Source organism: Eurosta solidaginis, chromosome 1, assembly GCF_040869045.1.
Source record: "Eurosta solidaginis isolate ZX-2024a chromosome 1, ASM4086904v1, whole genome shotgun sequence".
Classification (NCBI taxonomy): Eukaryota; Metazoa; Arthropoda; class Insecta; order Diptera; family Tephritidae; genus Eurosta; species Eurosta solidaginis.
The window spans coordinates 306,859,453-306,873,289 of NC_090319.1; the positions used below are offsets into that span (position 1 = coordinate 306,859,453).

General features: G+C 41.0%; 2 protein-coding genes across 10 annotated transcripts in view; one reads left to right on the top strand and one right to left on the bottom strand.

Moving 5' to 3' along the window:
• The window catches only part of LOC137240782 (dynein beta chain, ciliary), a 119,818-nt gene that overhangs the window by 73,252 nt on the left and 32,729 nt on the right, over nt 1-13,837 (bottom strand). Inside the window, exons 8-14 of the mRNA XM_067767512.1 lie at nt 11,905-12,120; nt 10,863-11,146; nt 5,800-6,911; nt 3,104-3,420; nt 2,928-3,031; nt 871-1,234; nt 237-777 (exon numbers count right to left, since the gene is read on the bottom strand). Coding sequence (XP_067623613.1) covers nt 237-777; nt 871-1,234; nt 2,928-3,031; nt 3,104-3,420; nt 5,800-6,911; nt 10,863-11,146; nt 11,905-12,120 — 2,938 coding nt within the window. The remainder of the gene's footprint in view (nt 1-236; nt 778-870; nt 1,235-2,927; nt 3,032-3,103; nt 3,421-5,799; nt 6,912-10,862; nt 11,147-11,904; nt 12,121-13,837) is intronic.
• Nucleotides 1-13,837, top strand: part of LOC137237609 (uncharacterized) — a 530,759-nt gene that overhangs the window by 28,267 nt on the left and 488,655 nt on the right. Inside the window, exon 2 of one of the 9 annotated variants that reach the window (XM_067761444.1) lies at nt 10,286-10,329. The exons of the other annotated variants lie outside the window; for them this stretch is intronic. The gene's annotated coding sequence lies outside the window, so the exon portion shown is untranslated. The remainder of the gene's footprint in view (nt 1-10,285; nt 10,330-13,837) is intronic. 9 annotated transcript variants of the gene reach the window in all.

Sequence of the window (13,837 nt, forward strand, 5' to 3'; positions counted from 1 at the left end):
ACTTTACGAGTAATCGGCACACGTGCCTTCTTTATAGCCAGTGTGCCAATGCTTTTAACCTTCGTTTAAAGGAAAATAGTCTTTAATTTAACAAATAAAATTTAGTTCTCTGTTATTTTCGCATAAGCCTATAAAACAACATTTCCAAATTTGGTGAGATATACGCTTCTGAGACACCCTTTACTTATTGGTGCTGCACCTCAAAAATAAAACAAATTTAAAAACTCATTAAATACTTCCTTCACCTGTCTCAGTAGCTGCCGCCGTAGTAGCGCCACAATCAACTGACACATCTTCGGTGAACTTTTCCGAAATGCCGCGACAACGACCCACATTATTTGCCAACTGTTGAAGTTGCAGATACTTTGCTGATGCCACCATCTCATGTAATGATGTCATATTCGTATCAAATTTCAGTTGTTGTTGTTGTAGCTGATGTCGTGCTATTTTATGCACACTTTCACCTTGTTGCACCGTTGCACATCTTACGAGGTTTTTGTCTTGTGCCATGTTATCATTAATATTCGTATTATTAAATTTAGTTGCATTCAAGTCGCTTGCGACCTCATCATCATCATCATCCTCGTTACAGCGTGCAACGTAGTCTTCGTTTTCATCGTCAGCATCATCAGACAACGCCTTGTCGTCAACAATTCGTCCTGGCATACATTCGTGGCTAGTCTCATGTATATCCTCAAGCATTTGTTCGACAATTTGTTGAAAATTATTTTCTACACTCCGGCTAAATGATGGAACGAAATGTATTTCCGGATTTGTATGCAATGCATCAGTTTGTATTATGTCTGTGTCAAGCTCTGACTTCATATCTAATGTCTGCGCATCGTTCGCATTGTCTGCCACAACTGACAGTAACTCTAATTTCACCTCAAAAAGAGGCATTGCGGTTACCGTAGACATTACTGACTGTTTGCTTAGGTGATGATGTGTTGTTGTTGTTGGTATTTTAGTTTTGGTGTTGATTGCCGACATTACTTTGTATGTTGTTTGTGTTGTAGTTGTTATGGGTGGTACTACCGTTGATGTTTGTGGGCGTAACAGTGAAAACGGTTGTCCGCTATTTGTTGCCGCCGCGCCTCGTTGATTATGATTTGTCTCACCCGCGAGCGCGCTATCACCTGCAGGTGTGTTGACACTGCTTGTTGTTGCTGCTGCTGTTGTTGTTAACTCTTCAATTTCGTTTGCTTTTACCATTTGGTTATGAAAATAAACTAAACTGTGCGCGGGTAGAAAAAGGTAAAAAGGGTGTATGAAATATGTTTGTTGGTATTTTTCCTACATAGAAGTGACGAACATCGGATGCGACGTGGCGTATGAGTGATGTGCAAATTAAATTGAGTGCATGTTGAGCGAGTTGCATGCAAGTGGTGGTTTGTGGGTATGTGTGTGTGTGTGTGTAGCATGTTTGCGCCGAAAGCTCGCGGCGTGTTATATGAAACATTTAAGTGTGTTAACTTGAAGTAAAAGTAAAATCAGTGCAAAATAAGTGCTTTCTGATGGCATTTCTTCCGGGAGAGGGGACTGACTGCACCTAAACCAACATTGCTGCAGCAAATGGGTCTGAGCTTGTCATGCAGGCTGACATGCCTTTGCTTTGGCTTTGCATGCGCACATATTTGGTTTTTGTGGCAGGCAAAATTTTGTATGCAGCTGTTTACTCACAGGCATTTACAACTTTTTTCTAGTTTTGCTAAAATTGCTAAATTTGCAACCATAAAAGGCAATGATGTAATGAATGGAAAATTGTGTGACTAAGTAGTGATTAAAGTAATTTTTTATTGCTCAGTGTTGTTTCAAAGAGAAAAGTTTGTAAGGCATGCAAGCGGTAAGATGATATGGCGTGAAAGAACCTTTGCAGTAGCTCGTTTGTACTGATTTGTTGTTGTTGAATAGCTTTGCAAACATGCTATTCTATTTATTTTGTATTGTAAAATTTGTAAAGTTGTAATGTGTGCCTAAAACTATGCTACGATATCACCACAAAATGCTTTCACTGAGAGCTTCCCATGCCAGAAAAATACTCGGAGTGTTTGCTAAATCGCGGCCAAAGGATGATCCCGCTTGAAAAAAACTTTTTCTAACTAATAAAACTTGTTTCTAAATTTTTGATGTATCTTTGCTGCGAATTGAACCCAGGATCTGCGGTGTGGTAGACGGAGCACGATAACATCACACAACGGCGTTCGCCATATCGTGGCATGTACTATGGAAATACAGCGATGTGATTTTTACATATTCCATTCATATTGGATATGTTCTTACGTGATAAAAAAATATAAGTCATATGTGTATCAAATATATATCATATCTATACATCATATGATATATATGATGCGATATGTATTGTAAATGGTGACACAGAGATGATGTATTGTCATGATATATGGTGACGATTATGTACTTTGTGTTTGTGTTTTTATAATCGTGAAATGAAATAAAAATATAAAACATATTTGATATAAATAAATTTATCTGATATGATGTGATCTGACAAAACAATATCATATCGACTGCCGAGTGAAATGGCACCCTATAACCGCTGTCGCTGCTTAATGTCTTATATGAGAAAACTCCTGAAAATGCGATTTCCAAATAGGGCGTCCAACATATAAATTCTGATATATACCATTTTCGAAGCGGCTGCCGATATATTCAATATATAAACAGTGTGATGCATTATATTAATATATGTATCTGTAGCTATGATGTCATTTGAGCAGATGTGATATGCCAGGGTGAGATATGAAGCGATGTAAATGAATCATTGCAATGTAAGTTTAGTCAGTAATCGTACCACGTGCTGTTGTAATATTGCGGCAGTGCATATGACAAGCATGTACAGTTGTTGCCACAGAATGCAGTATGATGTCACACAAATGACATCAAGCCATTTGATAAAGTTTTAATACCTCACTTTTATAGCCATTCGCAATTCGCGAGCAATCAATGCCTCAACACCGACTAGATATTTGTTATAATTGCGGCGTTGTTTAGTAGGAAATTTGCGCAAAAACTGTACAAAAAACAAAAACATGTTTTTTTAAACATACATACACCACATATAGCAAAGCGCTTTCCAACTTACCTCTTGTATGCTTTGATCATCATATGCTTCCATTTCGTCACGCTGTTGGTCATAATCAAAAAATAGACAAAAATTGGCAATCAATAGTCGACTTAATAGACGACGAGTTTCATCGCATTGTAAACGGCGTTGTCGTAAACGTTCTTGTTGTTGTTGTACGTCTAATAGATTGCGCCCATAAGCCGTACGTTGATAGAGTGGCTCACGACTCCAACGGCGTATGCTACGTATAATCGTATATAGATTGTGTTGTGTTTGTTGTAGGCGATTATAGAGTTGTTGTGATCGTTTGTAGATTTCATTCATCAAATGTGTATCTATCGATGGAAAGAGAAGGGCTAAATTCAATGCGTGTTGTGCTATGGTTATAAACATCATTGCGATATTTTGACGTACATTTCGTGTAGATGCCAAATGGTTACCTTACAGTGATGGGTACACTTTGAGCAACCCACTAAGAAATAAAATAACCAATTAGTGTGTGGTATAGGGTCAGGCACGAATAGGGAGTTTTGTTGGGTTCGCTAGGATATATTTAGCTTAAGGGCTTATCGAATATAGCATCTCCTGTCCCCTATCAGGAGCATGATATTCGAACGAAGGATCCAGCCCAGTACGAAGATATGTCTTTTAATGAAAGCAAGTAATGAGTTGCAGAAAAAATCACTATCTTTTTGTTAACGACCCCTGCAAATGTATCTATTCTCATTTTAGAAGGGAATGCACCCAGATCTTTGGGACCATTCATCGTATAGTTAACATGGGGCACCTACCTGATATATTCGTGAAGTAAAAGCTGCCATCACCAACCTGCATAGAAAGAGCCTAGTGAGAAAGCGGTTGCAAGTCTGTGGAATTTTTCGGCTTCAATAGTAGGGCCTAATATTCAGCTTGGAGCGCCTCTTTCGGATTTTTATCGAGAACTTTTTATCAAAAGATTCATTTGATAAAATGAGCTCCATCTGACCTAAGTGATTCAAATACCCATAAAAATTCGAGCTTTACTTCGTTGAGTCATGGCGTGCTGATTACTTTGAGGTGCTAGGTGAATAGAAAAATATCCGTGTCCGATAGATTAATTTTCAAACCGCTCCAATATGAGTGAAATCCCTCATGGCGTAAATTTGATCGCATTGAGCTTAAAGATATATCTAGTTTGCTGCTAAAGCTATAACAGGAAGTCCATTCCATTTCAATCTTAGCGCTAAAGTGCTCACCATGAGATTACACATCAAGCCAAATACGAAACGAACTTCGGGATATCACTGAACTCGTTTCGTATTATACATGCGTCTCATAGATTTCTTTGAATGGGTTGTTATGTTTAGAACTTGTTTCACAAGTCAACCTGCGGCGGATCCCATCCCATTTGTTTAAAGGATTGTAGAACGGCTCTAGTTCTCTTATATGGGAAAAATATTAAATTAAAATTCTTAAAGGTAATCCTTTATCTAGTTTTTGGTGATAGCATAACGTGCTGTTTCTGGCATAGCAAGCTGACTTTCATTTTTAAAGATACAAGATCTGGCTTCTCCTTTTAAAATCATCCCCCAGACGAGAACAATTTCAGACACGCTTTTTAGATTACTCAGAGCAACGGATATTATCGGGCCATTAAAATTTGAAGGAGTCGAAGTACAAAGTACACTTTCTCTCACTCCTTCAACCTCTCCCTCTGTTTCCATCTACCTCTACCTCTTTCTCTTTATTTTCCTCTTCCTCTTCCTCTCCCTCCCCTCTCTTTCTTCTTCCTCCTTTCACTCTCTCTCACCATCACCAGAAGAAGTGCTTGTTACCAGTATTCATAAGAGATAATTGCCTCACAACCTCTGGAAGTATTGCCGTCCTTCTTATCACAGTGCTCATCTTAAGATCTTTGAAGGGGAAAAGCTAGGTTGATATTTTAACATATCTTTGCAAATGAAAAAATGGAGAATTGTTTCCCCGTAAGGCGGCCGCCGTGGTGTGATGGTAGCGTGCTCCGCCTACCACAACGAATATCTTGGGTTCACGCCCCGGGCAAAACTACATCCAAATGTGTAGAAACAAGTTTTTTGCAAGCACTCCGAGAGTATTTCTGCCATGAAAAGGTGTCAGTGAAAACCCATATGCCTTGCAGATGCCGTTCGGAGTCGATATAAAACAAGTAGGTCCCATCAAACCAATTTGTAGGAAAAAATAAGAGGGGCACGGTGCAAATTGAAAGAGAAGCTCGGCCTTAAATCTCTTCGGAGGTTATCGCGCCGTACATTTATTTATTTTATATTGACCCTACACTGGGTGATATCAAAAAACCCTGGTGGGACAATAAGTCGAGCTAATAAGGAAAACTGTTTTGGGATGCAACGGAACTGTTTACTTTGAGTTCATAATTGCAACGTTAGGAGGTGACCAAAAAAAAAAACTATGTATATAGTCGAAGCTTTTAAGCGGCCTATGGCGTATTTGAATCAGATTTTGTAAGCCTAAGCGCTCAACTTACGGCTTTGAAACCACTTCAGGACACCGATTGACCTAGTTAAGTGATGCCATTTTATCTACGACCTGTCCAACTGGTCATGTATGTAAGAACGATGCTTGAATACTTCGGTTATGATGTCTTTGATGAATATCTGCATTCATTCGGCATATAAAAAGGAAGTGGGTCTATAGACTTTCTCAGAGCAAACCATTTATAAACTCGAAGAAATACTCACCATATGTACGCCACGTCAGACGTGCGCATGCCTTCTCTACAAGCTGATCAATAGAGTCCACTTCATGACTAATCAGTTGCAATTCCGCAGCACTACCAATGATGCCACCACCATCATAAGACTCATCTGCAGCCAAACCACGAATACCGTTGTAGAATTCACCAATTTTGATGAGTTTCACTTTGCGTTGCCAAAACTCATCTCTCTTAGCATATAAATCCAACAAATTGCGTGATAACCCATATCGCTTTTGTTGTTGCTGTTGTTCGTTTATTGATGCGTTTGTAGTTGTCGTCATTGTTACCGCCACCTCCTCCGATGCTACCCCTCTGACAATCACATTTGATGTTATAGCCGATGATTGGTTTTGAGACTCAAGTTGTTGAGCTATTCGTCGAGTTTCTATTGAACCACAAACGTCTGTCATAGATAGATTGTTAGTGCTAATGTCGTTGTTGCCAGCGCTGCTGCAACCATTGCTTCCTCGGCACATACAATGTACCTGCTGCATTGCGAGTAAGTACTTGGCCTCTTGCATAAGTACAAATAAATCCGGCGAGAAATTCATTTGTAGTAATTTTGATTTTGTTTTTGTTTTTGTTGCTGTTGTGGACGTACTGCGTGCACTCAGTTCGCCTTTGATGTTGTTCCTTTGTTTTTCTTTGTCGCCGTTATTGTTGTTGGTTTGTCGTGATTGTGTCAGCGCTGCGGTGATTGTACATCGAAAATTCGCGCCAAAGGTGTAATTCGCACTTGCACCGCCACCGCCGGCGCTCAAATTGTTGTATGGGCTGTTAGGGTTGCCGTTATTGCTGCTATTACCGTTAAGAGACATCACACATGCATCAAGTCCTTTGGAAATCCGTTTGTCTATTGTCTGTTGCCAAGTGTGCCAGATTTTCAATTGCAAATTGCTAAGCTTTGTTGTTAAAATATCTCGTCGTGTATTTAGTCGTTTGTAGGCGTTTATAGCGTTAGCTTCGTCCTCTGCACCACCACCAGATACGCCATCATTCACGTTCAACTCATTGCTATATTCAGTATTGTTGTTGTTGTTTTGTAATGCATCGCTAGTTTCAGCATCAGCGCTAGCGTTGTTCGAATTGAAAAGCCTACGAAGAATGTGCTTTTAATTGATTGTAAATAAAATTAAAAGGGGCAGTGGTGCAAGGGAGACTGGAAGAAATCGATTGATTTGCGTGGATTTGTGCTTATCTCTATGAAAATTAAATTGATTTCTATTCACTCTAAAATGCCGCACAGTTCATGACAGGACAGATTTAGCTAACGCTAATTTGCAATTTCCTATGATATTGCTGTTTCGGCTTATTTGAAGACCATATTGTTATGCAAACCATTTACCGTCCATGGTGCTCGGATTAAGACCGATTTATAAGAACGCTCTTTTCAACGTGACTAATATTGATGCAAGTTATAACTTTCGGCATGCAGGAAGAAGAACATTCGGGACACCACTAAAACATCCTCGGCTTAAGGCTCAACTGAAGTGTGCAGAATCAACTCCCTAAGCTTTGCGGCTGCAAGAGATCATTTGTCTAGGATCCATCCACTCGCCATTTAAGCGGATTGTACGCTAAGCTTGGAACCCGCTAAGTAAAATCGACTTTCAACGAAAACTTAAATTCGGCCGTCATGTAGTTTAAAGGCGCAGGAAGCCGGCTCAAGTGACGAGAAAACTAGCATCAAAATACTTAAAGAAATTTGTCAATAATGCGATCGCAGTTCGTCCGTGGTTTGGTAAGCTCTCTGAGTGCATATATGCCATCTGGTTGTCAGTAAAAAAATTAAACTGCATTAGCCTGTGGGGCGGCAGTGGCAGATAATGAATCGAGATAGCTCAGATATGTAAAAAGTGAGTCACTTCTTGCTTTTATAATAAACGAGGATTAAAATATTCATAGCTGAGGCGAAGACCCTACATTCCTTACTGCACCTCTCCGATAACAAACACATGTTCTCTCTTGATCAGCCAGGGGGCTATTCAACAAGGCGAGGAGGACCCAGGCTGGGAACTCTTCAAGGCTGGTATGTGTAAGTCACAACTAAGAATAGCTTAGGAGTATTAAGTATGCTTGTGGGATATTCTAGATTACAGGGGTTTTTGATGCTTATGTAAATTCTTGCGAAGATTCCTACTGGCTTAAGTTACTTCAGGGAGTACTTGAGGGGTAGTTAGTGGGTGGGAAATGTGCGGCGCCTTAACTATTTTTAGCGCAAAAAGCCTCCAAGACCTAATCGCATAGTTACAATTTATTTGCAGAGATCATTGGAGATTATGTGCAGTGAGCTAGATGTTGGTCTATGGGAAAGTTTCCGGACCCCCTGATGGATCATTTAAGAGGTATATCTGGGCGCAGTAGCTAGGTGGTCTGAAAAACTACAAATAAATTTAATGTGTCCATAGCGTTACCAGAATTTGTTTGACGACCAAACCGAAATTAAAACTAATTTAAGTACTAGGACGTATGTAATAAAATACAACAGTTATTTTGCCAAATAGTAGAACTCTACCTATTTAACTGCTGCTCTTATAATTATTATCTCTATCTTCCAAAAAGTTGAGTCGTTGGTCTTGCTAGCGCAGGAGACGACCTCGAAAATGCTCAACCATTTCTTCCTGCAAACCACTCTTCCTTCATCTGCTGCCATTAGGCCTAATTTTTAAGCACGCGACGTTAAAAGACAATGCACTGATAGTAAGCTCATCACGAGCATTGCCATCCATTTCACCTTTTTACCCGGAGCCCAGTATTGATGTATGCTTCGCCCTCAGGGCATTATCTCAAATGCTTGGTTTTATCTCAGGATATGATATCTACCTTTCCTTACCACTTTATATATTTTGAGAAACATGGCCGTTGCGAGCCTCTCACTCTCTATTTCTTTTTCCCAGCTTGCATGGCGTTTTCTCTGTCTCCGAAATTTTATTGTCGTAAGAGTTAATTATCTTTGTCGTACGCCTACCTAAGAGGAGTAGGCAGTTCTTGGCCACTGATATCCCGCTGGTCTTCCTTGAAATGGAATCACGTAGACGTGTAGAGGTTATGCTAAGGTTTTAAAGAGAACTTTTCTGATGATGAGCTAGAATGAATTTAAAAGCACACGATTGAAGCACATATACCTGGAAGGAACCAGTGGCCGGCCACTCGAAAAGCTTGGTAGAGAAGGAATAAGGGCAAACCTAGGGAATTGTCGGAGGAGGGCAATAGCGCCCAAGCAACTGGAATCTTCTACTGTATATGAGTATCTTCTTATGGATACGGCCTTAAGAACTTCAAAGTCGGCGTGAGGATGAAAGGGGTTTTGGTTTGGTATCACTGTTACGTACATAATATAGTTCCAGCAAGCCCGGGAACACAAATGGTACGATGAATAATATGAAAGAATGATGCTGTCTATGGGGTAACATACCGTACAGATGTGGCAACGCACAGAGCGTTATCGAGATGAGAACAAAGAGGTCATTGTAGTCGATGTCGCGAGACTCTATTATTTCCCTGCTTTGCGCAACCCATAGCATTTCTTATAGGATGGTTATGTGAGCACTTGCATTCACGAAGGCATCATTAGCCGGTCGGAAGTTTTTTCGCCCAAAATTATTCGGATATATCAAGTATATGCCGCGAAATCATATAAAGCCTTAAATAAATATATATTACGCATTACTTAATCTACAACAAACGACCGATTACTTTCTTAAAGTGGACTACGCCGAAGTGTGCTTCAAGTCTCCTTTTAGTTCTTTTCTTTTTCTTGTTGCTGTGCTTTGTCCTATCCAACAAGAGCGATCATCACCCCACCATCGATACCCTCTAACGGAAGTCCAGGGAAACTTGTAATTTCGATGGGGTTTGACCAAAGAAATATGGGTTTTAAGGACTTGCTTCTACATTGCAAGTGATAAAACGGTTGGTTTCATATGGCGACATATTACATGCAGGACAAACATTGCATATGTCGGGGTTGATTTTGGATTGGAAAGAGGAAGTCCACTTTCTTCCACGGCGAGAACGGGGCTCGCCGTCTGAATTATTATAGGCCGGATTTCTTCATAGTGCTCGCGGAGATTACTCGTTATGTCCCTGGGAGGCGGGGCTTCTTCTTCTCTTTGCGGTTAATCTTTTGAGACTAAGTGAAAAGATGCACCTTTATTAGCTTTATAATAATGTATTGTGATTATCTGTGTCACAAGCTTTTGATAAGTCTAGCGATACGAGTACTATTCTATGGTTTATGTGTTGATGGCGTCAAGCGCGGTTGCGCTGCTACCTGTGTAATTTCGGTTACCAGGACCAGCATGGCCGTTGGCAAGCCGCAGGTTTGCAGTGAAATAAGTGAGCATTAGAGCTTCACATGTTATAGCTACTGATGAAAGGAGAGATATCAGGCTTTATTAATCTCCTTTTTTTGCTGGTTTCCCAGGCTCTAGTAGCGGTATTATCCTAGTCTATTTTCTATTTTTCAGGGATGACAGAAATGGGACCAGAATAGGCTGACGACTTGCACCAGGTAAGTAAAGCTAAGTCTTTTAGCTGACTAGTTCATGTAATGCAAATGAATGAAAGCGGTGTGGCCTGGAAGGTACCCTACCCATAAGCGACTTTGGCAGTATAAGAAACTGGAAGTCCCTACAAAGTTGGAAGTATCAAGAGGAGTTGGTACTGGCTTGCTGGTTCTTTCCAGTAGGCGTCAGTTATAGTTAAAACTAAGTCTGACTTTAATTGCTTCGAGTATTAAACTTTTGTGAATTGTCTAACTTTGCATGTACCTGCGCTCAATTTGATTAAATTGCGTTATTTACCGTGATGACCCATCGTTTGCAGGGAGCATATGTATAAAGCAAATTGTGTTCCAACTGACATCAGTAAACTCTAAACGAAATCAATGCTTCCAAGTATTAGAAGGTAACTACAATTGCTGCAAATGGCAAAATACAAATTTTCATTCGATTGCTGCAGTTTCATGACTATTCATTGAATATTAGCCCCCTATATACCATTCTCTCCATACTGCTTCACTACATCACATCCTTTCATACTTACATATTCTTCATGAAGTTATGCAATTCACGAGATGCCAACGCGTCTATACGTTGCATATGCTGTTCTAGCCACATTAAGGCACCAGCAATGGGAGGCAATCCGCCACGTTGAATGGGTATTGCTGACATACCGCGAAATTCAAATTCCAACAAGATTTTATGTATTGAACCTTCCAGCTGTTGTAATTCTTCGGCATAGATATGAAGGAGATGTGACTCAATGACACGTAGCTCTGGCAAAATTGTGCGACGTTGTAGGATGCCTGTGCTAAGCATTACCGTTAGCTATGCAAGTAAGTAAATGAGTATAATTTTGGTTGAACAGCATGAGTAGTAGGCCGGGTCGATTTGTGGGGAGGCAAAAAATCGCCCATTGCCCTGTGAAAATCATATTCTAGGGATCAGAATAAGAAACTTTGCCGAAGGAACCATATCTCTAAAACGAATTCTGATGTCCCCCCCCCCCCCCTTGGGTCGTAGGGGCAAATTTTGAAAAATCCCACTTTGAAATGCCTATGTTTTTTTCTTTTTGGAGTTTATTTTTCTCTTTCGAAATTTATTTAGTCAGAACATATGTAAATGAAAAAATGAATTTAACTTAGTAATAGAAAAGGAATAAAAAAAAATTATTAGAAATTAGCGATTTTACAACCCCCTTTTAAAACCAAGGCATCACTGTAATGCATTTGCATGTCGTAAACATAGTTGTGTGGGTTTTTTATTCAACCGTTTTGTAAAATGAAGGTATCGCTGTGACACAATTGCAGATCGTAAAATTGCTTGTGTTGTTTTAAGCCACCACAAGACACAGCAGGTAGAATTGAAATTGCCTCTACCCAAAAGTTCGACCCAAAGGGGGGGACATCAGAATTCGTTTTAGAGGTATGGTTCCATCGGCAAAGTTTCTTATTTTGATCCCTAGAATATGATTTTCACAGAGCAATGAGCGATTTTTAAATCGACCCGCCCTAATGAGTAGCCCATTAAAGTCAGGCAGTCTAGCGCGCACACACACTCATATAAATACGCGCGCACATGCTCACCTTGGTTAATTGTTCCCAATTTTGACAATCTTTGTAAGCCAAGACAAATATTGTAGCTAATTTTTGCTCCAACGACTTTATATGTACGAAGAAATGACGTAACTGACGTTTAAAGTGTAACCATCTGTCGCTGCTCGGCGGCTGTGTATCCAATTGCGGTGTATTAAATTCGGTGAGAGTCCATCGTTCGAAGAGTTCTTTAAATTCTGTGTGCACCTGTGTGGAAAGGATGTTTTATATTTAAAATTTTGTAGAACGGATTAGCTTCATTACTTATGCCAAGGGCATACATATGTATATATATTCGTACAAATGTATGGGAGGTGCACTAACAATCTTATAGTATATTTGAAATGGGCTGATTATGAATGGATACTAAGAAGGGTTTAGGCTTAAAGGTAACATAAAGCGAATTGTGTAACTGATGATGCTGATGCTGGCATATAATTCCTCTCAATATCTCACCTTTAGCCTTTCACGTTGGTGGTGCTCCTCCCCAAAGTCATCATGGTTGGGAGCAGATGAGCACGGTGAACTTTTGCAATAAATAGAGGGGACCAACCTTTGATCGCTTCCCAAGGCAGTCGGTTCTATGTACCGGAGCGACTCGGGATTTTCCCGACCAAGGACTGTCATTTCAGTGTAACCCCATTTAATTTGTTGCGTACCTCCCACAAATTGTCATGCTCCCAATGCAGCTCCTGCCTTTGGCGGTGCCACTTTCCTAGATGTTCTGGTCTCCGCGACGGCAACCCACCGACGGGTTTCATTGCGCCATGTTGCCAGGTCGTAAACCCCAATATACCGGCTACCCCAATGCTTGCCCAAGGACGCCCAGTCCCAGGGCCACAACAGCAGTTGCGTCCTGGCCTTCCTCAACCCAGGCGTAGTCACCCGTCACTTACTTCCAGAGTGGCGACGTCTCCCCCTATGTACTTCAAAATTCTGCAGTTAAACTGTAATGGACTAACTGGGAAGATCACGGAGATAGTCGATTCCATGAAGCGGCACAACATCCGCATTTCTGCGATTCAAGACACTAAACTCACAGCAAGATCTGCATTGCAAACCTGTTCTGGGTATAATGTCCACAGAAAAGACCGCATGAGCGGAAATGTAGGAGGTCTCGCGTTTATCATACACCACTCTGTGCAATATCATATATTTGATCCTGGCATCGACCGCAGGGACAATGTCTTAGAACGTCAAGGCCTATCTGTCCGGTCAGGCGATGCAAACCTAGAAATCATCAACATCTACATCCCTCCTGCCACCTGTTGCCCCAGTGGATACCGCCCTAATATTAGCGCCTTACTCACTGGCAACAAACGCATTATCTCAGGCGACTTTAATGCCCATCACGATCTATGGCATTCAAACTTGCGGGCGGACAGTAGGGGTGAGATGTTGGCGGATCAAATAGAAGAAATGACGTTCTGCACAATAAACGGAGACGCCCCCATATGTATGGTAGGGGAAGCTGTCACAGTTCGCCGGATATCTCAATCGGGAGCGCAGAACTCGTAAACTGCGTCAACTGGCAGCCGATGGTAACATTGGCATCCGACCACCTGCCTATACTTATTTCGTTCGAGCGTACCGCCGACTTCATCGTTACAGAAAAACGCACTTTCATAAACTTTAAAAAAGGAAAGTAGGACGAATACAAATATTATACAGACAACCTATTTGCTGCCCTCCATATCCCGACTGATGCCCGCCAAGGGGAGCGTGCTTTACGCAAGATCATTGAATCCGCCTCGGCACGTTTCATTCCCGCCGCGAGAACTCCCGAAATTCGGCCCCACTTCCCGGCGGAGGCCGCAAATTTAGCGAGAGAACGTGACCTTATAAGACAGCTCGACCCAGGCGACCACCAAATAAGGGATATAAACCAATGCATCAGATTGCTTGTGGATGAACACAAGCGGGC